We start from the raw sequence: 27,677 nt of genomic DNA on the forward strand, positions 1-27,677 counted from the left end.
TATAACTACCTCCAATGAAGTCAGTAGTATTGCTTCCCTGCTTAAAGTTAAGCATGCGATTAAGTGCTTTGCTAGTTCAGGGCCTTAACCTCTCTGCCTCCATTTCCTCATCTCCGAAATGGAAATAATAAAACATACAAATGGGTTGTGAGGGTTAATGTTTGTAACATGCTTTGAAGATGCATGTATACATGTATACTATTATCATCCTGTTTGAACATCTGAATTTCATAGGTGATGTGTATAATAAATAGCGCAGCACTGAAGGTACATTTTACCCCATGGACACCTGTCAGCAACAAAATGATTCAATGTGTAAAATCTTAGGATCTATTGAGAGTGATCAGCTAGTATTGGTACATTAAACCATAAAAGGGTGAACATCAAAGGGTAACTGTTGTACATAAGGGCAAATTCCTGCAAGGTCTTTTAAGAGTTATCTAGGCAGTCAGGCTGGGGGCCAGCTGTTTTGCAGGGTTTTCCCATTTCTGCATGAGCCTCTGTTCTTGAAGGTACATTTCCCTATAGTATGAATTCTTAACTTCTGGGTCCCAAACAGGTTTCACAGGGGCACGACCATCTTGCCTTTTTTTAGGGTTAGACAGTGGTGGGGATGATGACGCTTTGGGTGTTGTAACAGGAGATCATGTGAGAGAGGTGGAGAATCACTGCCCTAGGGTACAGACTTATTACTCATCTTTCTCTCCTAAGCTAAGCAAAGTTATAGATAGGTGAGACAGAGAGGATATCTACATGTTGTGGTTTGGTATACAGGTTTATCAAGCACAACTATGGGACTCCCATATTACACACGAGTGGTGGAACCACAAGTGTTTTATTTACCTTAGAAGATTGAAAGTACTATGTCGGTGCTATTTATATTATAGTTTTATAGTAGGATAGTTAAGTTCAGACTCCCCTTCATATAGGTGCTTACATAGCCTTATATAGCCACTGTCGTATTCGAACATTTCACAATCGTTAATGGATTTTATCCGCACAATGCCCAAGTGCAGTTGAGATGATGCCCATTTCAGATGGGCTTTAACTGACTTGCCCACAGCTACACAGAAAGGTTGTGGTAGAGCCAGGAATTGGACTCCAGAGCCTTATCCACCAGGCCATCCTTCCTCTCCATAACATCCCTTGTTTTTAAATGCCTGTAACTTTCTTTAAAATTCTCTTTTGTGGCTCTAAGTTTCCATGTTTGGCCTAAACTGAGTGAAATATGCCATTTGTTTCATCTTAAAAATAAATGCAATGTTCTTTGCTTATCCACAACTCACAGTGGCTGAATAAAAATCACTTCAGTTTTGACCAGCGTCTATTCCCCATGAAAAGTCTTCTCTGCTAACAACCCAATCCTTCTGGCCTTATGCAAACCCTTAGTGCCATGAAAGTCAAAATTGATAAATCATCACAGAATCAGAAGGGAGACCAGGTGGATGAGGTAATATCTTTTACTGGACCAACTTTTGTTGGTGAAAGAGACTTTCTAGGTACCCAGAGCTCTTCTTCAGGCCTGACAGCTTGTCTCTTTCACCAACGGATGTTAGCCCAATAAAAGGTATTACCTCACTCCCCTTCTCTTTTTCTAATATCCTGGGACCAAACACGGCTACAACACTGGAAGCAATCAAAGAATCCTAGAAATGTAGGGATGAAAGGGACCTCAAGAAGTTATCAATTCAGTCCTCTGCATTGAGGCAGGACCAAGTAAACCTAGACTGTCCTTGACTGGTGTTTGTCCAACCTGTTCTTAAACTCCAACAACAGATTTCCAAGCCTCCCTTAGAAGCCTATTCCAGAGCTTAACTATCCTTATAGTTAGCACGTTTTTCCTAATATCTAACCTAAATCTTCCTTGCTGCATATTAAACCCATTATTTCTTTCCTACCTTCAGTGGACATGGAGAACAACTGATCACCTCCTCTTTATTAACAGCCCTGAGTCTTCAACTATGTTATCAAGTTCCCCCCTCAGTCTTCTTTTCTCAAGACTAAATATGCCCAATGTTTCTAAACCTTTTATTATTTTTGTTGCTGTCCTCTGGACTCTCTCCAATTTTTCCATATCTTTTCTAGACTTTGGTGCCCACAATTGCACACTGTACTCTAGCTGTGGCCTCACCAATGTTGAGTAGTGCATGACAGTTACCTAACACACCCCAGAATATTAGCTTTTTTTTGCATTCTCAGAGTATAGCCAGACTGTAGCAAAGGGGGAATAGAGGTCTCCCTGGTGTCTGAAGCATATAGTTTATTTGTAAAGTCAGTTCACCCCTGACATTTGGAATCAAAGGCTGTCACACAATAGCTACATACGGCATGATTGTGAAAAACTGCAGAGCCTAAAACTGCAGAGTGAAAGCCTTGATTTACAAATCATGACATTTTAATTTACTTCTGGAGGAACATAGCTGCCTGTGGTGCTAGGCAGACTCATGGTGGGAGTACATTCTCCGAAGCAGGCTTGGGGAGCTATGCACATAGCTCCTGTGATTACTGATGGGAATTGGGCACATAATCCCCCCGCCCCCAGTGCTGAAAACGTATCCGTGCACTCCGTATATTATTCCTAGCAGCAACTTTGGGAATATTTGGCTTTGGCAGCGAAGACAGAGTGTATGTGCTTTTCACTGATTTGGGCTGGGAATGTGTTTTACCTTGGTTGTCCCTGTGCTCTGCGCATTTGGAGCGCGTGCAGGGGTTGTAACCACTGCTACAATTCACCTCCACTTCCACCATCATCTGAGTCACCTCCCCTAGGGGCTTCAGACAGAAAACAGATGAAAGGAATTCAGGACAGGCTGCCCAGTTGCAACAGGGAAAGACTAAGCGTAGCACCAGCAGTATCATTAGTCACTGCTGACCAGGTCAGCCAGCCACCGCAGAACACATTGCAGGTTCAAATGCACGCTCCTGAAGTGTGGGGGCTACAGGGGGTTGAAGGAGCACCTGCCTACCCTTACCTACCCAGCCACCCATCCCCATCCCCACACACACACACACACAAACAGGGTACGTCTACATTTGAGCTGGGAGGTGTGATTCCCAGCTCACATAGATGTATCTGCGCTAGCTCAAGTAGCACTTAGACTGCAAAGAATAGCAATGTAGCTGGATTAGCATAGGCAGCAGCTCGGGCTAGCTGCGTGAGTACATACCCAGGGGATCCAGGGGGTACATGCTTGGGTTGCTAGCCCGAGACACTGCCTGTGCTACCCTGACTACACGGATATTTTCAGCACGAGAGCTCTGCTTGAGCTAGCCTGAGGACTTCTCTACAAGCTGGGGATCACACTTCTCAGCTCAAATGTAGACATAGCCTCTATTTCCTGGAGCATAGGGGAACATCAAAACGAGAGGTGTACATGAACCAATAGCCTTCTCCCTTCACACTCACACTCACACGCACACGCACACGCACACGCACACGCACACGCACACTCCAAAATGTCAGGAGGGGGGTTCTCACCTCCTTCCTCTCAGCAACCATGAGATCATGGTACTTCCAGGTGTACAGCACATTGCGTCTCAGTCCCTTCATTGTCCAGCACCTCTAGGCAGCCACCTACGCTGCCTCCTCCATCACAGAAAGATTTCCTCTCCCCTCTAGCAGTTAAATGTTCCCCAGCAGAAACCCCACCTCCCCAAAGTCTGGCAAAAGCGGAGATTTCACATTTGGCAGGCACAACTTGTAACAAGACAAAACATATTTTTGTACTATTATTTTAGCCCCAAGCAATTCCAGATATACAGACTTTAGCTTCAGTAAAATGGCCCTCAGTCAAGAAGTCATTTTTAGAATTGTTCCAGTCTATAAACACCAGTCTGTTTCCAGTGTAACACTATAATGCCTGGTTTCAGACTAGCAGCCGTGTTAGTGTGTATCCGCAAAAAGAAAAGGGGTACTTGTGGCACCTTAGAGACTAACAAATTTATTTGAGCATAAGCTTTTGTGAGCTACAGCTCACTTCATCGGATGCATGCCTGGCTCTTATAAAGCACTTTCATCCATACAGCTCAATGTGTTTTTACAAAGGAGATCAGTATCATTAACCCCATTTTACAGACTGGTAAACTGAGGCACACACATTACATGATTTGCCCAAAGTCACCCACCCAGCAGGCTAGAGAAGAAGCCACGGAAAGAACCCAGATCTTCTGCATTGCAGGCCAGTGCTCTTTCCACTAGGTCAGACTGCAACTATCTAACTATGTAGGCATTTCTACCATGCCCATCACATTGTTCTATAGTACAACATCTTTTGTAATTAAATTTAATTGACAAGCCAAAGCTGCAGAGTGGAACTTCCTCTCTAAATTAGCTGATCATGCCCCAGACTCTAAAAATCAGACAGTATTCTCAGAGGATCAGGGAATCATTACAATATGCACCTCACTTAGAGCTAAAGGCTGGTTTGGAAAACACTACATCAATGACTTTGGACAGTATGACAGCCAATGGATTCCAATAGCCTTGCCATCATCATCGACAGTTTATTATCACACAGTTACAGCTGTGCTCTACCTCCTCTGGCTCCTTCCATCCTTGCCTGTAATGGGACAAATTCTGCTCTCAACTACAGAAATGCAACCAATCCCATTAACTCCAATGCCACTGAGAGTGGAATGTGGCCCTTTGTCGCTCCCATTCAGCGCCCAAGTAAGGGAAAAATGCGGTGACATTCGCACAGCTGATCTTGACTCCAATATTGTGCCACCAGGATGTGTCCATTTTTGCATGTGTTCCCAGAACAGACGAGGGAGTTAGGGTGCGGGAGGGGGTTCTGACCTGCGGCAAGGGATTTAGGGTGCAGGCTCTGGCAGGTGGCACTTACCTCAGGCTGCTCCTGGTCAGTGGCACAACGGGACTAAGACAGGTTCCCTGCCTGCCCTGACTCCGTGCTGCTCCTGGAAGCAGCCAGCATGTCCAGCCCCTAGGCGGAGGTGCAGCCAGGGGACTCTGAGTGGTGCTCACGCCCACAGGCACCACCCCCACAGCTCCGATTGGTTGGGAACCATGACCAGTGGGACCTGTGGAGCCAGCGCTCGGGGTGGGGGCAGCACACAGAGCCTCCCTGGCCACTATGCCTAGGGGCCTCAGGGACATGCTGGCCGCTTCTGGAAGCTGCGCAGAGCCAGGGCAGGCAGGGAGCTGCGCCACTGAACAGACTTAACGGCCGAGCCACCATCCCTTTTCAACCGGGCATTCCGGTCGAAAACCGGACGCCTGGCAACCCTACTAGACCAAGAGCATTAAACTCATTTCACACTGGCTAGAGAACAAGGGGTTCCTGTATGTTTTTTAAATTTATGGATGTTTAACATATGAGAGTATGCAACTGTAGATTGCCTGGGAGAAAAGAAGCTACTTAAAAGATACCATAAATCGACCGCAACATGGTGCAATTTAGCAGCTTTCTTTGAGGATTCCCCACCCCCCCATTTTAACTTTCTTCTTTATAAAAAATAAAAAATACAACTTTAAATACAAACTCTGGCTAGCCTTAGCCCCAGGCAGTTTATGACATCTGTTGCTAATACACTCATCTGCAGTGTATACATGGTTCAGGGCATAATGAAGGGAAGAGAATATTGAATGAGACACTCCATGAGTAGACTCAAATATTTAGTCTGCTAAACTTGACAAAAATCTGCACCACAGCAATATGATAGCTTGGCTAATGAAGCTTCGCTGAACCTAAAGAGTTCAGATGTGTTCTTGTCTCAGATATACATAAACGATATGCACACATGCATATATACATAGATAAAATATATACAACATACACACTCCATTTGCATTTGTGACTAGTCTACACTGGGGTTCAAACTGAATTGGGAACCACATCTCAACTTTCTTTAAACATAACTTCAGCCAACTGGTTTCTAACACGATTCATCTGGCCAAGTTATGGATGTTAGGAACCTCCTTGAGCTAGAATACAGTTCAAGTTGTGTTAAAAAGCTAGTAAAGAACAAGCATGGGACAATCCTGAAGAAAAAAAAAAACCTATTCATAGTGCAAACCAAAATTCTGTGTGACTCATAGAATCATAGGACCTCGAGAGGTCATCTAGTCCAATCCCCTGCACTCAAGGCAGGATCAAGCATTATCTAGACCATCATGTCCTGGTCTAAGCTAAGCACCCTGCATTTGGGACTCCCAAGCTCTCTCCACTGGCTCCCTTTTATATGCAGGATAGAGAGCATGACAAACATACCAAAGGGCTCCAAGAAGTTGACCTCCTTTATGGAGGATATGGGTCCCTCCCTGGTGAGCTCGACATCCACAATTTGTTTCTTCTGGCAGTGTCTTGACACCATGCTAGCATAACTCTGTCCCCAAAAAGACTCTGCAATACCTCCCATTACATCCCTCCCCAGGAAAAGTCCCTGATAGCTTCCTACCTTGTGTCATTAGAGCACATTAATGATGGTGCCCAAATCTCCCCTCCTCTATGACCTCCAACACACCAGTCACCTACTAACAAGACTCCCCCATCCCTCTTCTCCATCCCAACTACCTTCCTAGTCCTGGCTGCTCAAAAATTTTCTGTCACAACTGTTTTTGACAGAAATGCAAGTTTTCAACTAAACATGGGGGTGTGTTTGCAAAAAAGTATCCACTTTCCACACACAAAAAATTGATTTTTCATTGATCACCTACATCCCCAAAAGCCAAAATATTTTTGGGGCACACAAAAAAATGGTTTTTCATTCCCAAATGCCACTGCGCTGACTCCAAGAAGTTGTAGTTCAGGTGCCTCATTCTCCCATTTTCCTCTGTTGGCCAGGCTCCTCAGCCATACTATATAGCCCATGATGCACCGTAGCCATGTGATAGCCATGATGCATGGCCTCCTCTCACCAAGAGGGGAGATTGTGGTAATCACGGGGCAGATAGTTTGTCCAGGGAGCCATGCCGACAGAAGAGAGAGTGGGAGCATGAGGTACTCAAACTATAGCTCTCATGAGTAGGGTCCTGTGTAACTCACAATTTCACAGACAGCTCAGAAATCAAGAAAATGCCCATAAACCGTGATTTTTTTTAACTATTTTTAAAGGAAAAATGTCTACAAAAAATTATTTTACCTCGTCAGTTTTAAGGACAGCATGAATTTTATAAATAACATTAGTCAAAATTGACTAAATGTTACTTGTAAAATTCATTCTATCTTTGAAATTGACTATATTTACTCGTAAAATTCATTCCATATCAATACCATAAAATTCAATACTTTGCCATTTACAGTTACAAATTTAAAAAAAAAATCATGATTTACACAGGGCTCTACTCATGAGGCTGCACAGCAGCTTTTCTGAACCAAAATATTTTGGTTCTCATTTTTTCCACACCAAAAACAAAAATAAAAAACCACACCACCAAAATTTTTCATTGGGTAAAAAAAATCCCTCTTTTTCTGACCAGCTCTATTTCCTACCCCTGAAATTCCCCTGCAGGCTCAACAGATTCCAGGATCTACATGACCTCTGCTGTGGAGCAAAAGGAAAATCGGTGGGTTTGTTCACATGAGTACGCACTTACCAACATGAATGAAGTTGGCACAATCAGGCCCTAGTTATGGGGCCACTTTTTTTTTTTTTTAGAAATCTGGCATGTTCGCATAGAAATCCATGCTCAGCTGTGGCCTATTTCTGCAAGGGCAATTAGTGCCATTGCCCATGCAAATCAAAGGGTACCAAACAGGTTGATGGAAAGAGGAGAGTGACATGTACCTGGTGGAGAAGTGGTTAGTGGGGGCAGCATTCTAGCCAGGGGTGGAGATGAGGTGGATTTACAAACCTGGAGCTAACCCCAGTAGGCAATTCTCTCACTTTTCCTAACAATTAGCAAGGTCACATTAATGCTAATGAAATGATCAATCACCAGCATGGAGCATTGCACCCTGTGTACAGCCCATTGCCCTTCTGAGTGTCTCTGGATTAAGTTTAGAAGTGTGTGCAACAAGAGTGATGTCATGGTGGGAGTCTGCTATAGACCACCGGACCAGGGGGATGAGGTGGATGAGGCTTTCTTCCGGCAACTCACGGAAGCTACTAGATCGCATGCCCTGATTCTCATGGGTGACTTTAATTTTCCTGATATCTGCTGGGAGAGCAATACAGCGGTGCATAGACAATCCAGGAAGTTTTTGGAAAGCGTAGGGGACAATTTCCTGGTGCAAGTGCTAGGGGAGCCAACTAGGGGGAGCGCTTTTCTTGACCTGCTGCTCACAAACCGGGTAGAATTAGTGGGGGAAGCAAAAGTGGATGGGAATCTGGGAGGCAGTGACCATGAGTTGGTTGAGTTCAGGATCCTGACGCAGGGAAGAAAGGTAAGCAGCAGGATACGGACCCTGGACTTCAGGAAAGCAGACTTTGACTCCCTCAGGGAACAGATGGCCAGGATCCCCTGGGGGACTAACATGAAAGGGAAGGGAGTCCAGGAGAGCTGGCTGTATTTCAAGGAATCCCTGTTGAGGTTACAGGGACAAACCATCCCGATGAGTCGAAAGAATAGTAAATATGGCAGGCGACCAGCTTGGCTTAATGGTGAAATCCTAGCGGATCTTAAACATAAAAAAGAAGCTTACAAGAAGTGGAAGCTTGGACATATGACCAGGGAAGAGTATAAAAATATTGCTCGGGCATGTAGGAAAGATATCAGGAGGGCCAAATCGCACCTGGAGCTGCAGCTAGCAAGAGATGTCAAGAGTAACAAGAAGGGTTTCTTCAGGTATGTTGGCAACAAGAAGAAAGCCAAGGAAAGTGTGGGCCCCTTACTGAATGAGGGAGGCAAGCTAGTGACAGAGGATGTGGAAAAAGCTAATGTACTCAATGCTTTTTTTGCCTCTGTTTTCACTAACAAGGTCAGCTCCCAGACTGCTGTGCTGGGCAACACAAAATGGGGAAGAGATGGCCAGCCCTCTGTAGAGATAGAGGTGGTTAGGGACTATTTAGAAAAGCTGGACGTGCACAAGTCCATGGGGCCGGACGAATTGCATCCGAGAGTGCTGAAGGAATTGGCGGCTGTGATTGCAGAGCCCTTAGCCATTATCTTTGAAAACTCGTGGCGAACGGGGGAAGTCCCGGATGACTGGAAAAAGGCTAATGTAGTGCCCATCTTTAAAAAAGGGAAGAAGGAGGATCCTGGGAACTACAGGCCGGTCAGCCTCACCTCAGTCCCTGGAAAAATCATGGAGCAGGTCCTCAAAGAATCAATCCTGAAGCACTTAGAGGAGAGGAAAGTGATCAGGAACAGTCAGCATGGATTCACCAAGGGAAGGTCATGCCTGACTAATCTAATCGCCTTTTATGATGAGATTACTGGTTCTGTGGATGAAGGGAAAGCAGTGGATGTATTGTTTCTTGACTTTAGCAAAGCTTTTGACACGGTCTCCCACAGCATTCTTGTCAGCAAGTTAAGGAAGTATGGGCTGGATGAATGCACTATAAGGTGGGTAGAAAGCTGGCTAGATTGTCGGGCTCAACGGGTAGTGATCAATGGCTCCATGTCTAGTTGGCAGCCGGTGTCAAGTGGAGTGCCCCAGGGGTCGGTCCTGGGGCCCGTTTTGTTCAATATCTTCATAAATGATCTGGAGGATGGTGTGGATTGCACTCTCAGCAAATTTGCGGATGATACTAAACTGGGAGGAGTGGTAGATACGCTGGAGGGGAGGGATAGGATACAGAAGGACCTAGACAAATTGGAGGATTGGGCCAAAAGAAATCTAATGAGGTTCAATAAGGATAAATGCAGGGTCCTGCACTTAGGATGGAAGAATCCAATGCACCGCTACAGACTAGGGACCGAATGGCTCGGCAGCAGTTCTGCGGAAAAGGACTTGGGGTGACAGTGGACGAGAAGCTGGATATGAGTCAGCAGTGTGCCCTTGTTGCCAAGAAGGCCAATGGCATTTTGGGTTGTATAAGTAGGGGCATAGCGAGCAGATCGAGGGACGTGATCGTTCCCCTCTATTCGACACTGGTGAGGCCTCATCTGGAGTACTGTGTCCAGTTTTGGGCCCCACACTACAGGAAGGATGTGGATAAATTGGAAAGAGTACAACGAAGGGCAACGAAAATGATTAGGGGTCTAGAGCACATGACTTATGAGGAGAGGCTGAGGGAGCTGGGATTGTTTAGTCTGGAGAAGAGAAGAATGAGGGGGGATTTGATAGCTGCTTTCAACTACCTGAAAGGGGGTTTCAAAGAGGATGGCTCTAGACTGTTCTCAATGGTAGCAGATGACAGAACGAGGAGTAATGGTCTCAAGTTGCAATGGGGGAGGTTTAGATTGGATATTAGGAAAAACTTTTTCACTAAGAGGGTGGTGAAACAATGGAATGCGTTACCTAGGGAGGTGGTAGAATCTCCTTCCTTAGAGGTTTTTAAGGTCAGGCTTGACAAAGCCCTAGCTGGGATGATTTAACTGGGACTTGATCCTGCTTTGAGCAGGGGGTTGGACTAGATGACCTTCTGGGGTCCCTTCCAACCCTGATATTCTATGATTCTATGATTCTTACCTATCTTAGGCATCCCTAAGTTCTGGTAGGGGCATTCCAGGCTGCCTCCTTGAGTTCTTCCAAAAGTAGCAGAGTAAATGGCTATGACCATGTTTTTCTTACAGGTCAGTCTCAGCTTGTCATCTTCACAGGCCACTTTACTCTTGTACTCATCTGGAAAGAAAAAGAACGTCTTGTTATTCAGCTGATCCACAGCAATGTGCAGAGAGCGAGCAGGGGGAAAAAAGTAAGCCAACCAGGAAGAGATTCCTTCCCCCTCCAGCGTAGGTTGGCAGATATAGTGGGATCTGCTGGTTGGTGCCCAGAGATTGGCATGGACTTAAAGATCAGAAGGATCCCCACCCAATGACCATATTTGCTATGATAATGAAGATGATAATTTGCATTTAGTATAGCCACTTCCACCAGGAATTAATCAAAGCATTTACAAACATTAATTAACAGCCTCGCCACACCTGTGAGAGGTACCTTAGGTGAGCAGTATCCTCGTTTGACGGATAAGGAAATTGACTCACAGAGGTTAAATGGCTTGTCTGTGACCAGGCAGAAAGCCTGTGGCAGGGACAAGGAAAGAAGCCAGGCCTCCTGTTCCTTAACTACAAGGCCATCTGTCAGCCCTCACATGGACACCCCACCCATTAACGCAGCTAGAATGTGAACGGGACGCACTGTGGTCAGCAGGTAACAGCAGCTCCGCTGAAGGTGAACAGGAGCCTTCCCTTAGTGAGTCACTAGGAGCTGTGCTAAGCTTGTTTCATTCTGGGAGTTGCTCTTGCCTATCATACGAACAGATACACAAAGCTGCTCTCAAATCTGATTTCAGACAGACAGCCGGACGTCACAGGATGTCGTCCTGCTCTTTCAGAGCTGATGCTGGCAGAACAAACCCTGACTTTGCATGGATCAAACAGAGACTAGGGAAGTTTGCTCACAAGAGACCATGTGGCCTGAACTTCTCTTTATTATTAGCTGTCTGATTGGAGCATGCAGAGGCCACAACTTAGACTAGGCCCCCGTCCTGTTAGGCACTCTACAAACGCTTAGTAAGCAACAGTCCCTGTCCTGAGGAACCTACAGTCTAAATAGACATGGGGTGGGGGCAGAGGTATGGAGAGGCGAAGTGACATGCCAAAGGTCACACTACCAGTAAGTGGCCACAATGGCTTCATATAAATATAGGAAAGGACTAGACTAGCACAGGCTGCATGGGTGGATGGGGATGAATGTGCCTTATGTTTTCTCTCTCTCTCTCTCATGCACCTGCTCGGGGACCAGTCACAATCTGGCCCTAAACCTATTCAGACTGTTACAGTATGTGTACAACTCAGTCTGAATGCAAGCATTCAGACTGGCGAGTTTCATGTTTCCCCCTGAAAAATTAAATGTGCATAAGTGGCAGAGGATAGGTGGCAATGATATTCAGCAAATGGCTTACTTGACTCTAATCCCCCGTGCAGTCATTTGTAGGGCAACTGAGATTTGCAATTATTAAGATATTTGCTAAGGATAATATACCCTTTATTGCTGGTGTGTTTTCAGAGACACTGGATCAAATATAAGTAGATAAAGAGAGACTGGGAAGGGGAGGAAACAGCTGCAGGCTTTTCTAGACATAGTTCAAAGATCTTTATACAAGGTGATTGTAACATAGCTTGAACAGTTGAGGAAAAGTAGCAATAAACATTTCTAACGGAAAAATTGGCCCTTGAAAATTATAGAGTAACCAACAAGATTTCCTGTAATTAGACAATGTGTACAAGGATGTTAATTCATCGGACTGTAGCAAATTACTCAGAAGGGATCAATGGAACGTGGACATTTCCACATATGGCCAATAACAATTTTATGAGTGATTGTGATTGGGAAGATCAAAAGTTAACGTTAATGGTCTCAGTAAGATTTCAGTGCTGAAAGCTCTCATATAGATCTAGCTCTTGCAGTGTGTGATGGGCGGGTCTTAATTCCAGAGGTGTATTTAGCTTGAAACTATTTTTAAAAATGACTTACTTGAAAAACATATGTAACATTATTGTTTAAAAAAAATGACCATTTGGGGGAGCATTGGGAGCAATTCTTGGGGTGTATATTTGCTGAGTCAATTTTACAGTTCAAAGAGCCGAGAAGACATGGCATCAGAAATCCATATTCATCCCAAAGTTGTAAAGCATTCAGATCTGTGACACAGAGAAGTTAGAAATGGAAACAACTGAGTAGGTGACCTTTTCCATCTCCTTGTCACTGCAGGATTATTTCCTACAGAAGCTTCTCAAGAACAGTCTTGTCCAGTTTCAAATGACTGAATTAATAAGACTTCTTGCAAGATGCTACTCCAGATTTTAATTGCTTTCATCCTTTGGTGACTTCTCTTCAGCCTAAATTTTCCTTTGCTCAATTTCATTCCACCTCATCCACCTACAGAATAAACTCTCCCTACCTTGTAGCTTATACCTTTCTACTACTTCCTGTTACTTCACTGTCGTTACCCCTGCCAGTCTCACCATGTCATTTAAACAAGCTGCACGTTTATTTAGTTCTCTTCACATCTTTCTATGTGCCTCTCTTTGTGTTTAAATAGGAAGTCCTGACCAATCAGAAGTCTTGGTGTTCCTCCAATCAGTGCCCAAGGGAGGCCCCACTGATGTAGCTTCAAGTTTCCTGGTCTCTCCACTTGGGCACTGTCCTGAGTTCTCTGCCTGGTGGCCCCCCATCTGCAACCCTTCTTGTAAATCTTTGACCTGTGCTTCCATTTGTGTTTTAGCATTTTTTCATCTCAACTAATGACTTGTTCTCTGAGCCTTGTGTCCTCTACCTCACTGGAGGGGGAGGTCCTTTAGTGTGGTGGGTTCCACCCACTGCCTCCTAGAATTCAAATCACCCTGATAGGTGCTGACCTGAGTCTGTCTGTGCTGCATCCATCAATTCCTTGAACTCCTTCATGGAGCTGTGGACATTGTCCAGGGTACTCTGCTCAATGCTTTGGGTTCCCTCATTTTGTACCTAGGATCTTTACCCCATTCCAGTCTATTCATTTGTTTTCCTCCATATACTCAGCTAAATCCTCAATCCTGTAGCCCCACCCTTATCTGAGGGGTGGCCTTCAATCGGCTCTGCCCATCAATTCAGGATTTAATAGGCCAGCATGCATCCGGTAATAGTTCCTCTGGGAGGCATCCACTGACTCCCTGGACTCCTTCTTGAGGCAGTGGGCATTGTCCAAGTACTGCATGTCCCGCACTGGATCCCTTGTTTTGAGCCTGTGACCTGCACTTACTTCTCTGTTTTTCATTCCACAATCCGTTAAATATAGAGGTCTAGGTCTAAGACAGTGGTTCTCAGACTTTTGTACTGGTGAGCCCTTTCACATATCTAGCCTCTGAGTGCAACCTTCCCCTTATAAATTAAAAATACTTTCTTATATATTTAACATCTTTATAAATGCTGGATGCTAAGTAGGGCTTGGGGTGGAGGCTGACAGCTCGTGACCCCCCACAAAATAACTTTGCGACCCCCTGAGGGGTCCCAACCCCCAGCTTGAGAACCCCTCGTCTAAGAGGTGGGCTTTTTGTTGTTCTGGCGGGTTCCACCCACCACCCTAGATTGTAAATCAGACAGCATATTTCACAAACACTGAAATACACAATGAAAAAAATCAGAATTTTTTTGGTTCAATTTTTCTTTTTTACTGCACCGAGTGGAGATTTAAATACTAAAGTGTGCTAACCTGATGCCTGGCTGTAAGTAGTTATCAGTTCAGAAAGTCATCTGTCTGTATGTCTACCCAACCCGTGGCTGACCCATGCCACCTGACTCGAGCTTGCAGGGCTTGGGCTAAGGGGCTCTGGGACCTTCCACCTCTCTGGGTCCTACAGTCCAGGCTCCAGCCTAAGCCCAAACATTGACATCGCAACTAGACAGCCCCTTTATCCGAATTCCACAAGCCTGTCAGCTGGCACAGGCCAGCTGCGAGTTTTTAATTGCAGTGTAGCTATTCCCTAAAAATCTAAACATTACATCTAATAAGACAATAGAGTTACTTATAGATCAAAAATGTTGCCAGTTTCAAAAGGCATCCTGCAAACTCATCCACCTATAATTTCTGGAGGTTTGAAACTCTGACAAGTGGAAAGATTGTTCTTTATAGATGACCCTGTCAGATTCCTTTTAAATTATCCTTGTGATGCACCCATCCAATTTGCAGCATTTAAAAGGAGACTTTCCTGCTTGTCACTTTCATTAGACTAAAGCAGTTGTCTTTTTAGATTCTGCTTTGAAAAGGCTGGCAGCGTTGCAAATTAACTGTTACCTTTCATTTTCAAAGCGAGGCTCAGATATGTTGGGCTGGACTTTACTGTCAGACAAACAAAGCTATAGGGTGATCTAAAGGGTGAAAAAGAGAATGGTATTGAAATGTAGACACTATATTGTGAGATGAGGTCTAAATTTAACACTTCGAGCCGTGAACAACTAAATTCTAATCCCAGCTCTTTGACTGACTCATTGGCTCTATTTTTTCCCCTCTCATACACTGATGTAAATCAAGAGTAACTCCATTTTAAATAAACTGATATAAAACTTGTTTGTGTAAACTGAACTCTGTCCTTTAGTTTTCCCATCTGAAAAATATGCAAAATCATGGTAATCATACTTATCCTGCTCACAAGGATATTAGGAGGAGGAATGATTAGTAGTTAATCAACATAATCTAGTTCTGATTTATTCTGTAGTCACTAGAGTTGCCTAGGGCATAAATCAGGGGAAAATTGGGCCCAGTGCTTTTAATTTTATAAACGCTGTGTGTATGTGGTGGCAGGGCGCTGCAGGGGAAGCCTTAATCACCTCCTGCCACTCCAGCCCCAAGCAGGGGAAATGGGTTGGGGCTGGGCCACTAGCTAGGCCTGGCCTGGAAACTGGCCACACCTGCCAGCCTTGTTAACCAGGGCTAAAAGCTTGGGAGGAAGTGAGCCTGAGAGGGGGTTTGGAGACCAGAAAGGGAGAGTAGGCTCGGAAGGAGCCTGCTACCCTGTTGCCACTGAGGCCTGTGCTAGGCCAAACCTGTAAATAAGCTGTAAATAGTTGGAGCTTGGTGGTTGGGACCGGACACAGGAATAAAGAGCGTGGATGTTGCACCAGCTTGCAGTGGTCCTAACGCATTGGGGAGCAGGGCCAGGAGGCTGAACCCAGTGGGGCGTCGGGAGCACCCTGTTACAATATGATAATTATTACCTCATAAAAGTCCACTTTTTAATCCACTCTAACATTTTAGAAATCCATTTTAAACAGGACTATCGGAACAATTTTACACATAATTTCCTTAAATGGATTCTTGTGACAAAATCTAGAGTTGGAACAAACACTGTGTTGCCAACACTCGCAGTTTCATCACGAGTCTCACGATATTTGGTGTTTCATAAAGCCCTAGCTCCTGGACACATGTAATTTAGGTGAGCATCTTGGCTTTTATCTAAAGTATGAAAGCAAGTTTCTAACCCTCATGTTTGCAGAGAAAAAGCTTGAAAACTCAAAACCACCTGCACTCTTAAAAGGTTCAAAAACCAGAAGGCAAATTAAAACACACACAAAAAAAACCCCTTTAAAAAAATCTCATTATTTTTAACCACTGTAGCTGGCAATACTGCAAATTGTCCAGTGCCAAACCTGTATCCCAACACTTTTCTGATTCACTCTTCATTTATGCCAAAAGACATCCATTCAGAGTGATTGCTCTCTCTCCATCATCCTCGAATAGTTCTCTCACTCCCATGTGAAGTGCCCTATTATTCACTTCTCTGCCCTGCGTATTGCCCGATGAGGCCAAGTGCCTGCTCCAGACCATGGCTCAATTCTGCAGACCCTCACTCTCACATGAGTAAAGGCTTGCAGAGATGAGGACTAGATAACAAGGATGTCTTTAATGGGATGTGTTCCTTCACTTTTGGTTACTCTTAAAGGTGTGTTTTCAGGGTATCTTGAACTCTTTGCCACTGGAGTACCATTTACAGCTGCTACTTGGCTTCTCTAACAGAGTTTGATACTGCTTTATGAGTGAGGCGGGGGGAGTTGTTTTTACTTTTCATTCTAAAATACTTTCTCCACACGTTTGTTCTGGTTAATCACCGTGAAAAAAATTCCTATTCCTCTCGGAGTCAGCGGGAGTTCCTATGTCACTTTGACTAATTGTATAAACAAACTTTCCCCCCTCACCTCCCCACAACAATCAAAGTCGTTTGTCACAATTGAAATGTCTGCCACAATGCAATCTCGATCTTCAGTGCATAAAGTTATGACAGTTATACACAATGCCTAAGGATCTGCCAATTATTTTAGGTCTATTGTACCTGAAGCCAAAGGTTGTGACCTCCCAACTGCTTCGGGAAATACTATTTACCCATCTGCCTCTGTAAAGAGCAGTTTGAAAAGAAGGAGTTGTCTTCATGTACTGTTATTCATCCAAGTCCTAAAGAAAACCCCATGGTTGAAAAAAGGATTCTTTACCACAACCCCTCCCAATGAAACCCATAGAACACAAACAGCAGAGGACTACTGGCTGAGTCTAAAGAAGTCACAGCTTTATGATTTATACAACTCAAGTCAGAATTGAGCAGGGGAACTGCAAAACAATGCAGAATTTGCCTTTAAAGCTTTTTACATCTGGGTACCAGGGTCCTGATCCAACTCCCCTTCAAGACAATGGGAGTCCTGCTATTCACATAAATGGGAACTAGCCTGAGAACCCATTTGGGTGCTGGATTCTTCTTCGTACCAGAATTAGTCAGGAGAAACTCCTTTGAAATCAATAGGATTCCACTGGCAAAGGCAAGAGAAAAATCGGGCCTTTTATTTTTTCATTCTCACTCGGGTCAGATGGGGTTTCTGTGACCCTCTCCCATACACAGTGCGTGCACTGACTGACAATAATTTCTGCATTCACGGACAGTGAAATCATACATTTCTCTTAATCCTGCTCCTGACAGTCGATTAGTGCGTTTTAGGGACGGGGCTATTTGACAGCATCTGAAAATGTTTGCACATCGGTTGCTTAAATCAGAATTAACTGCAAGTATTAAAGTTTCATTTATAAGGTCTGCTCTCTGACATTTATAGCGTTCTTTTATTTACACCTTTTCATCACCGTGGCGCTCATGGCCTGAGGTTTATTACCCTTATAAATTTCCACTCCCTACCCAATCGAAGCAGTTTTGAAATAATATAGATAAGCAAGAATGAGCTGATGAGTCCAGGGCCTATTTTACACCCTCAATAGCAAGGCCAGGAGAATGTGCCACTCGAACAGCTCACAGTCCACAGGGCTGCTTATAAGGCATGAGCCACCAAAGAGCAATGCAGCAAACAATACAATGAACTTCTCCTGCCACCAATAAAACTGTCTCCCGAGGAAGACTAATGCTTTTCTGACAGGGTTGATAGCTACTGAATTACCAATCTATCCCAGCCCTAAAATCAATCACTAGTGTTAAAGGTGCCTGGGATTTCTATAGCTCCAAAAGAAACTATTATTTCCAATGTTCTTCCCTCTTCTTGTGCATAGCGTGCAGCAAATCATGTCAACAGCGTGTAAGTCTTAAGGATGGGTGTAATTTAACTAGGACTTTCAGGCAGAGTCCTGAGCTCAGAGGATTTAACGAGTAAAGGCATGATCCTGGGCCTTTGTGACAGTCGCTCTGAGAATGAAGTCAGTGCCAAAGCTCTCACTGGCTTCAAAGGTTCAGGATCAGGTCCTAAGGGAACTGAATGGGCGATGGTACGTTCAATGCATGCCTTGAGGAGGTTCTCCCAAAATCTATTGCCATGTTTTCCGGGCAGGCCCGCTGATGGGGGTGAAGGGGGCAATTACCCAGGGATCCAGGTGATTGAAAAGGGCCTGGGGGCACCCGGCCACCACCGGTGGCAGCACAACGGGGCTAAGGCAGGCTTCCTGCCCGCCCTCACTCATCGCTGCGCGCCTCTCCTGGAAGCGGCCGGCACCACCCCTGTGGCCCCTTGGGGGAAGGGGGTGTCCCCGTGCGTTGCTCCTGCCCTGAGCACCGACTCTGCAGCTCCCATTGGCCGGGATTTCTGGCTCATCACAGATAAAGGGGTCAAAAGCAAAGTTTGGATCCCAGGAATGTTCAGTAGAAGGGGTTTGGTACAGATCAATTTCCAACTATCATTTATACCATGTGATAACTTCATGTAGCATTTTACAACGGGTAAAAACACCGAATAAAAAGCAAGATACCCTGCCCCAAAGAGTCTGCAATCTTAAGGCACAGCAGGTACAGTACAATGGGGCAGAGGGAAAGAGTGGCAAGAGAACATTGCTGCTGGCTAACCATGAGGAACAGGTTTTGCTTTAGAAATTATTTGAAGAAGGAAAGGGGAACTGTTTCCAGAAGAGAGGGGCAAAGGCGGCATGAGGTCAGGAGGGGGAGTCAAGAATTGAGGCGAGGCAAGACGACTGGCAAAGCATAGAATCATAGGATTGGAAAGGACCTCAAGAGGTCTAGTCCACTCCCCTGCACTTGTGGCAGGACTGGGGAGTCGGAGGTCATGTAGGCAGCAGCCAAGTTGTAAAGTGCGCTAGAAATCTCTCTTCTCTCCTCTCAGAATATAATTAAAGAAATAACTAACTTTATACAGCACATTTCATCTGAAGAACCACAAAATGCCCTGCAAATGTAGCTAGGCATTAGTATCCTCATTTTGCTGAGGCACAGGGAGGTTAAATGACTTGCCCGATGAGGTCTCATAGGCCAACATAGGAATAGCACCCAGGAATCCTACTCCTGGCCTCTGACTGCAAGCACCAGATTATACCATCCCCCCTCCAGAGAGTCAGGTTTATGGCACAGAATGAGTATTTTCTATCTTACAGCAATACAAGATCCTACCCCCCAGCATTATGTCTCCCAGATTTGAGGGGAATAAACAAACCCTAAAATTGTTTGAATAACATTGGTGAATCAGGATTTCAATTAGAAGGCATGTGTATGAGGCCAATTAAATACTGCGTCAATTCCCTCTAATTATGTTTCTTCAGATCATGGGGTAATTACACATCATGGTTCTAAATGAAATCAGTGTGTTACCTGCACTCTGGTGAGAAATAATCATACTCTGTGTAAGATTTTATTTTAACATTGCTAAAAGGTGCCCTGCAGACTGAAATCCTCCGTGCATTCAGGACCTGACCCAAAGCCCATTGAAGTCAATGGATTTCCGTGGACTTTCAGATCAGACCTTTGTAGAACAACTACTGCCTAAGCCACAGCAGCACTAGCTTCCCCACACAGCCCCCCTCAACACGTCCCAATCCTGGCCTGGAGGGACCCACTTCGAAGCCTCTGTGCCGAGGCTGCCAGTAACAGGTAAGATTTGCAAAGACACCAAAGGGATTTAGGAGCACAAGTCTCTGACTTTTAGTAGGACTTGTTCTCCTGAACCCCTATGCTTTTGAAAATCTCCCCAGTGGTGATGTGGGCAGATGTGTATTAGGTACTGGCTGCAGAACACACAGCAGCAGCCACTTACAGTCATTAGCAAGCTGCCATGGATGAGAATGAGCGGAGCATTTTATTGACCATTTCTGATCCCCCCAGCAATCCCATACCCCCAGAAATAACTACACACACACACACAGACACCCCTAGCTACAGTCTAGACTCTTGCCACTATACAGGACTTACTGTGCGGCTACCGTTTAGGGAAAGGGCTATGTGCATACCTGAGACGTGTATTTAGATTCTGGCCTCAGACTCTCTGAATCTATGACACAGAGGGCATGTAAGGACCATTCTGATCATCTAGTCTCACCTCCTGCATAGTACAGGCCAAAGAATTTCATGCAGTGATTCCTACCCTGCGCCTCACAACCAGTGGTTGAAGAAGAGCAAAACTAGACTATTTCTTTTTAGTTTCTTCTTTTTCAAGAGGGGAGGTTCAGTAACTTGCCAGTGCCTGGTCTCTGGCACCCCTTCCTGTCTTGCTAGGAAAGCAGCATTTGAATCCAAGGCAGGCTCATGCTGCAGGGGCAAAAGAGGTTTTTAATCTCCCCCTGTCTTGGCTGGATGGCCAGATCTCCCCCAACCCCACAGGCTGGCAGGCATGTTGCTCCACATTCTATCCCTGTATCTTTTTAAATGGTGCTCAAGGGAAGGAAAACAAAACCAACATGCAGTCACCTGGTTCAAAAAGCAAAGCAGGATTGAAACTCACTTGCAAGGAACATGGGAGCAGAACTCCATTGCGCCTTGCGTTAACACCACTGGTGTGATCAGTCTGGCCCTAGGGCAACACGCAGCCAATGACCTCCATCACCCAGTAACTGCAGGGTAACAGCAAATGTGCTCAATGGCAGCTATGTTGTGGGGAGGGGGAAATCAAACAAGTTATTCATTCATTAATAAAGATGCAAATAAAAGCCATTATTACAAGCTGTGCAGCCCTCCACCCCAGGGACTGAACCAGAGACCTCCAGAGATAGAAGCAGAACCTACTACAGCCTGAGCTAAAGAACCAAGCAGTCATAGCTATGGGCTCTAACAAGTTATAGCCTTTATGGATCGGCATAGCGTGGAACCTGTAACACACTCACCTGTGGGTTACCTAGGCTTTTATTTTTTATTTTAAAAAAGATTCAGTACAAATGCCTGTGCCTATTTGGGGCAATCCTGGGGCTCCTGGCAAGTCTCCAGCACAGCACTCAACGTAGGAAAGCTCACACCTTCCTGTTGGATGTTTCAGATCAGCCTTCTAAACACTACAAAGTGTGCGCCGGGCAGACTGCATCCAAGTATATGCAGGCAGTAGTTGTGGGGGCTGAAACGCTGTTTGTGGCTTTTGATAAATGTATAACAGATCACATACCAGGTAGCATGCTTCTCTGGGGCCTTTATGCTTCCTGTGGTGAATACTCTCTGGTGATCAATGACAAGAGATGAGGGGGCTCAGTCCTCCCCAGAGATGCCCGCCGCCTCACTGGACCACAGCTTCCAGGACTGAATCATACGATCTCATTACTAATTAGGGCTGCACATTTGGGTTCCCCTAGAATATTACAATATTTGTATTTACATCTTTTGGTTTTTTAAGGCCCGCGGGAATCACCCAAAGTAGCTAAACACCAGACCTGTTCTCCTTGTGGTATGTCTGCCATGCACTAATTGAATTCATGAGAAGATCACATCTCACTTTATTTTGCCCTTAAAGCAGTGCAAATTAAAAACATGGAATACAAATCAACACATACAAGCATTAGCTCTTGTGACACTCCTGCTATTTCATTACTCTGCAGATAAAGTCTTGAAGCTTCTGTGGATAGCTCAAAATGCTGCTGCCATTCCATGTGCAAGGCTAATGCTCAGTGCATTATAAATGGTATTACGAACTGACCAGATTCCCAGGAAGAGTTTGCTCATTGACTGAGAAACAATAAAATGTATCAGGTGACCCTGGTTCACCCTGCAAAATTATAGCTGCATGGAAAACGTTTTGGGGAAATAAACTCAAGCAATCTAGCAAAGCTCTGCTGTCTTTCAGGAAAATTCCCCTTTTCCCCCACACTTCAGATATTCAACTCACACACACACAAGCCATTTCTGTCATACCTGTGAACAGGGGAGCATTCCAAGCCATAAATATTCCTGTACAGATGGGCTTCTATGACACCTTCAAAAGTTCAGCACAGTCTACACTCTTCACCTGAACCTGCATACAAATCCTAAGACCTTTTCATGACATTCCTTTACAGCATACTATACACAGTGCAAAACACAGCTGATGCAGAACAGAAACTTGTCAGAACAACGTGCTAATCTCTTCTATTTTATACAGAGAAATTTCTCATACAAAGGTGGACCTTCCATTCACCTGCTCAAAGACCACAACTAACATAGATAGTAGCGATATTACCCACTTTTCATTTAATTCCTGACAGATCTTGCCAGCTCCTCCCCTCCCCGCCCCGCCCCCCACACACACCACAAGTATCCGACTCAGGATGCTGCAGCAAGAGCCTTCTTGTCAGCTCACCATTTATTTTAAAATCTCTTCTGAAATCAGATCTATCTTCATCCTTGCCCAGACTCTCTTAAATTTCCTCTCCTCCTCTGCTATTATTGGCTGTGATAACTTCATAATTGTATTATTTAACTCTCCAAAAAGGTTTCGGATCTGGTTTTTATGAAAGGGGCTATACAAAATAAAAGTTATAGGCCAACATTTTCAAACTTTGGTACCTCAAGTCAGGCACCTAAAAAAGTGATCCCTATTTCAGAGATGCTGGGCAGGCACAGTTCCCATCGGGCCATTTATTTGGGTTCTTAACTTTAGGCACACAACTTTTGAAAGTTTGAGCCACATGGATTGTTGTCACACTATCAATTTGTGTTGTACTAATGGCTTCTGAAGTGCAACCTTGCATCCAGTCAATGCAAGTGGAAACCTCTGCAATACAAAGTTGGAGCAGTCCACCCAAAGAAGACAATGTTACCGGGGCAGTGCATAAATTGAACATTGGCAAGAGCTTTCTCTGGCACCTGCAAAAACAAACAATCCTTACTGCAGACTGCCAATCAGAAGGAAAAAAAGTCTAGCAGCAATGCCCTGAGAGAGCAGGGGAGAGGGCTCTTCTGTACCCAAATGGTTTATGTTACATTGAAAATGAAGGCAGAAGGTAGTGAAAATCCCCACAAAAGAGAATGCTAGGAAGCTTCACTGCAAAGGCTTAAGCTAGGAATAACTTTGATCTTACAAAAGCAACCAGACTCACTGGAGAGATACTTACTTGGCCTGCACTTGTACCATACGATGAGGTACTTGCCGGTTCCAGGGCACGGGTCTAGACCAAACAGCCGGCTATTGACAAGGAACTGGCAGCTCCGTCTGTCTTGGCACTCATCCAGCATTTTCTAAACAGGCAAGGGCACACAGACAAAAAACAAACAGAAAAATAGAAGCACTTTAGTACCTATCAGAGTCCACTGAATGGAGAAAGGCTTCAGAGCAGTAGTGTGATCTTGGCCTCCCTGAACAGCATGATGAGCTTGCACTGAAGAGGCCACCAATTCTCAGTGCCCTGGAATTCCAGGGACTCTTCCCAGCCTTGTTCAGCACACACAAAAGCCCAACAACAATGGCCAGTTTCAGCCTAATGCTGCAACATTATCCCCAAAATGAATCAATAGATTGCAAGCTCTTTGGGGCAGCAACGGTCTCTCACAAGGCGTGTATATATAGTGGTTGGCCCAATGGGGCCCTGACCTCAGTTAGGCGCTCTAGGCACTACTCTAATACAAAGAAACACAAATTCACCACAACCACTTTACATACCCAAGTTCCCACATAACAGCGTCCCAGCCACAAGTAGGGTGACCAGATGTCCCAATTTTATAGGGACAGTCCTGATATTTGGGGCTTTTTCTTATGTAGGTACTTATTACCCCCCACTCTCTGTCCCGATTTTTCATACTTGCTATCTGGTCACCCTAGCCACAAGCCAACCAGGGTGTTTGTTAGGTAAGAAAAGAGAATCCAAATATCTGTCCCCTATCGAAAATCTGAATTTCAGATTATTTTTCATGTTATATCCATGCAAATCCTTGAAAACGACCCCCCCTAAAATCAGTTGTTCACTCAGACTTACTATTATGGTGCTTCTTCTACCTTAGAAAGCTCATAACGACGGGCCAGATCCCCAGCTAGCTTAACTCAGCACAGCTTCATTTACCTCAGTGGAGTGACGCTGATAGATACCAGCTGAGGGCCTGGCCTAGTGAGTGCAAACAAAGCAGACTGAATGGCAACACTGCACCACAGGGGCAATGGGGGATTCCACTGGATGGCACTGCTGAAATGCTAGCTAGCAGCCCAAATTAGATCATAACGCAGACATTTGAGATTTAAGTGAATGAGTGTGAATGAAAGGGAAGCAAGCTCAACACTGAACATTTTAGGAAAGATTGAGGCCTTGGGTAAAATTTTAGCACCTAAGTGACATAGGAGATCCTCAGTCACTTTTAAAAATAGGACTCCCCTGTGCCACTTAAGTGCTTTTTTAAAATGTCACCCCTCATCTACACACAAGCTTGCACTGTGTTAAATTAAGATTTGTTTTTACACAATTTAGTTAAGCCCTGGGTAGACTTTGCTTTAAGAATGGATTTTGTCAACTTAGCTTAATCAGGTAAAAAAAAATGGAGGGTTTTACACTGATTTGACTAAAGAGATTTAAAAAAAACACACCTTTCGTTAAAATAGTGTAACTTTGTGTGTGGACAAGGTCTGAGAGACGGATAGTTCAGGAGTGAGGCTTGGCGTTGCCACACTGAGTACCAGATCATTAATTATACAAGACCAAATCCCAGTCTCACCGAAGCTATTGACAATTTTACCGTTGATTTCACTGTGGGGTCAGGATTTGGACCGCATACTTTTAAATGCCTTCTTTTGTTAGTTACAGAAAAAGTGCAGCAATTATCATTCTAATCACTAGCAGTAGAGGTGGTAGGAGTATTACTCAGCCGATTTAGTTTTGAATGGGACTCACTTCCCCCCTGCCCCCTTCCAGTGGCTTCATTTTAGCTAAACTCACGCAGGGCCTGTGAGCCTGATGGGGTCTCCCATGTCTCAAGTTCTTAGAATTCCCTTCACACACTTCTCCATTCATAACACCCCTTATAAAACTCCATCTTAAAATCCACAGGGGAAAGACATTCTGTCTCCTGATAGAAAATGGCTTCATTAAGAAAGATTAATGATTTTTATCCCTATGATCCTTTAAAGCAGAAGGGACGGGGGGGGGCAGTAATTAAGTTTTATGTTCAGCTAGATGACTTAGGTGGTATTTACATACTTCTGTGGAGCCCCTTAAAGCTCTAAAATTACCATAATGTTTGTCTGACACACATGAACCTGTCAGAGCATTTTGACTGAGACCCAGAGTGAGGTAAATCATCAACATCGTTAAGTCCCTGCTTAACAGAGCTATGAATTCCATTCCCAACCTGATTATTTTCACTTACAAGGAGACTTCAGTAAACTGCATCTCAAAAACTCTCCCAGCATCTCTCCATTCCTCTTTCTGTTCCCTCCTCTCACATGGACCTGCTTTTTATCCCTTTCCATAATCCCACCACTGTATCGCCCATGCTGACACTTTCTTCTCTGAAGCTTCTGTCATTCAGACCAACTTTCTCACTATCTCAGTGATTCTCCATCTATTTTCAAATCTCAGCTGAAAAGAACATATTTCCTCCCTAACCTACACCCCTTCATCTCTCCATCTCCCATATTTATAACAGGCATAGCAATGGCTCCTCCAGTTTAGGTTACATGGCAGGGTCCATTCTAAATCCCAGTATTTTCGGTTGTTCGGACACTTCAGGAGCTTTCACCTTCACGACTGACATTTGCCAGGCGTTGTCTCTGCTTGAAGTTTGCTGATTTATTTTAAAATTTAAATCAAGACAGTTCAGCCATTTTTGAGGGCAAAGTGAACAAAGAACATATTTGTGATCTTTTCAATATAGAGATCTACAGATGAAAAATCTGGGAGCTGAATGGAAATAGGCTGCACTAAGAAGAGGTGCCTAGGAGTGTTTGGGGATAGTAAGTTATTGAACTAAGGTATAAAAACCTCTGTGTTTAGCTCACGCAGCATATTCTTTTCACTAAATTCAAAATGCACACATTCGTCAGTAGCCATGTTTTATACAATCCAGGTGGGATTTTCAAAAGCACTCAGCATTGACCTAACTACTCCCATTAAAACCAATGGGAAACTATCATGGATTTCAGTGGGACTAAATCAAGTCAACATGGAGCACTTTTGAAAACCCCACCTTCTATGTGCAACTAGTACCTGCACAGCTTTCCCTAGGCGCAATGCAGAGACTGAGGGAACTAACTATGAATGTAGGTGGTCTTTACATGTAAAAATGTTTCATTATTCCTTTGCCTTGTTGTACACTAATCTCCAGTATGTACTACTTACTGTATATTTTTCACATCCATGACTTCTTGGCTCTCTTTGTCTGGCATATAGAGTAGTACACAGCCCTAGAGCCTGCTACATACTGGTGTATCAAAGTTTATAGGAGAAATTACCCATGCAACTGCAAGATTGTACTGGAATGCTAGGGGCAAAGTTAAGGTTAAGTGTGAAAACTTTTGAATATCTAACTGTGCAACTTCAACATTAAGAAGAGCTGGTCAAAAAGGGAGAAATTATTTCAAGAAAATATTCAACATTTTAAAGTTATTTTTATTTTTTTTAAAAATTGCTGTAAAATTTATCAAAATCATTATTCACATTTTCTGTCTGTCTAAAACCTGGGCTTTGCTAAACAAAAAATTTTGATAATGATTGCAATCTTTTAAATACAATCATCAAAAGTCATGAAGCATTGAATAAAAAAAAAAGAAATGTAAATCATGCCAAAAAAACCCATTCTTGATTTTAAAAGTTTTTGCATTAAACATGTAGACCTGCTCTTACATTAACTTTTCTTTAAATGGAATTTATCATTGAACTCTGTAATATATCTTGGATACATTTTGTAGGATGGATGCGATCTCAACAAAAATTTTGCCTTTCCACATGTACCACTGAAAATCTTTTCCCTGCTATCCTCATCTACATTTGCCCTACACTAGACAAAAAGGTTATAAGTGTGTCAAAAGTGGTGTTGGCTTTTCAAATCAGTCAGTGGGGTGATCAGACTTTCTTACCAGGGAGGCAATTTGTTTATTGTTTACTAATCTACTGAGCATCAATTTCCTTTGCAAAGTCACAGATGACAACAAATTATGTTGAGCAAAGAAAGCTTTCTGTTTATTCTCTCATTCTACTTCCTGCTTGATTTGCTCCAAGTCACTGTCAGCTGAGAATAACAAATCGCTGCTGAGGAGTGGAAAGGTGCAACAGCAAAATGAGAAAAATACCCTTGAACAGTCTGGACATGTATAGAAATAGGACTTCACATGCAGAATTAACCATGACTCTGGCATAATCATAATCATCATCATCATCTGGTGGGCCCTCAGCTAGTACAAAATAAAGTCACATTGTATTATAAAAAAAAAATCACACTAACTGGGGAGGAGAAGGAATCCTTGTCTGACGCAGAAGGGGAGGGAAGATTCCTT

General features: G+C 44.1%; 1 protein-coding gene across 1 annotated transcript in view; it reads right to left on the reverse strand.

The window, feature by feature from the left end:
* LOC119853485 (protein eva-1 homolog C-like) overlaps positions 1 to 27,677 on the reverse strand; it is a 260,289-nt gene that overhangs the window by 162,930 nt on the left and 69,682 nt on the right. The window contains exons 3-4 of the mRNA XM_043510156.1: positions 23,317 to 23,440; positions 10,536 to 10,688 (exon numbers count right to left, since the gene is read on the reverse strand). Of these exons, the coding sequence (XP_043366091.1) occupies positions 10,536 to 10,688; positions 23,317 to 23,440 (277 nt within the window). The remainder of the gene's footprint in view (positions 1 to 10,535; positions 10,689 to 23,316; positions 23,441 to 27,677) is intronic.

Source organism: Dermochelys coriacea, chromosome 3, assembly GCF_009764565.3.
Source record: "Dermochelys coriacea isolate rDerCor1 chromosome 3, rDerCor1.pri.v4, whole genome shotgun sequence".
Taxonomy (NCBI): domain Eukaryota; kingdom Metazoa; phylum Chordata; order Testudines; family Dermochelyidae; genus Dermochelys; species Dermochelys coriacea.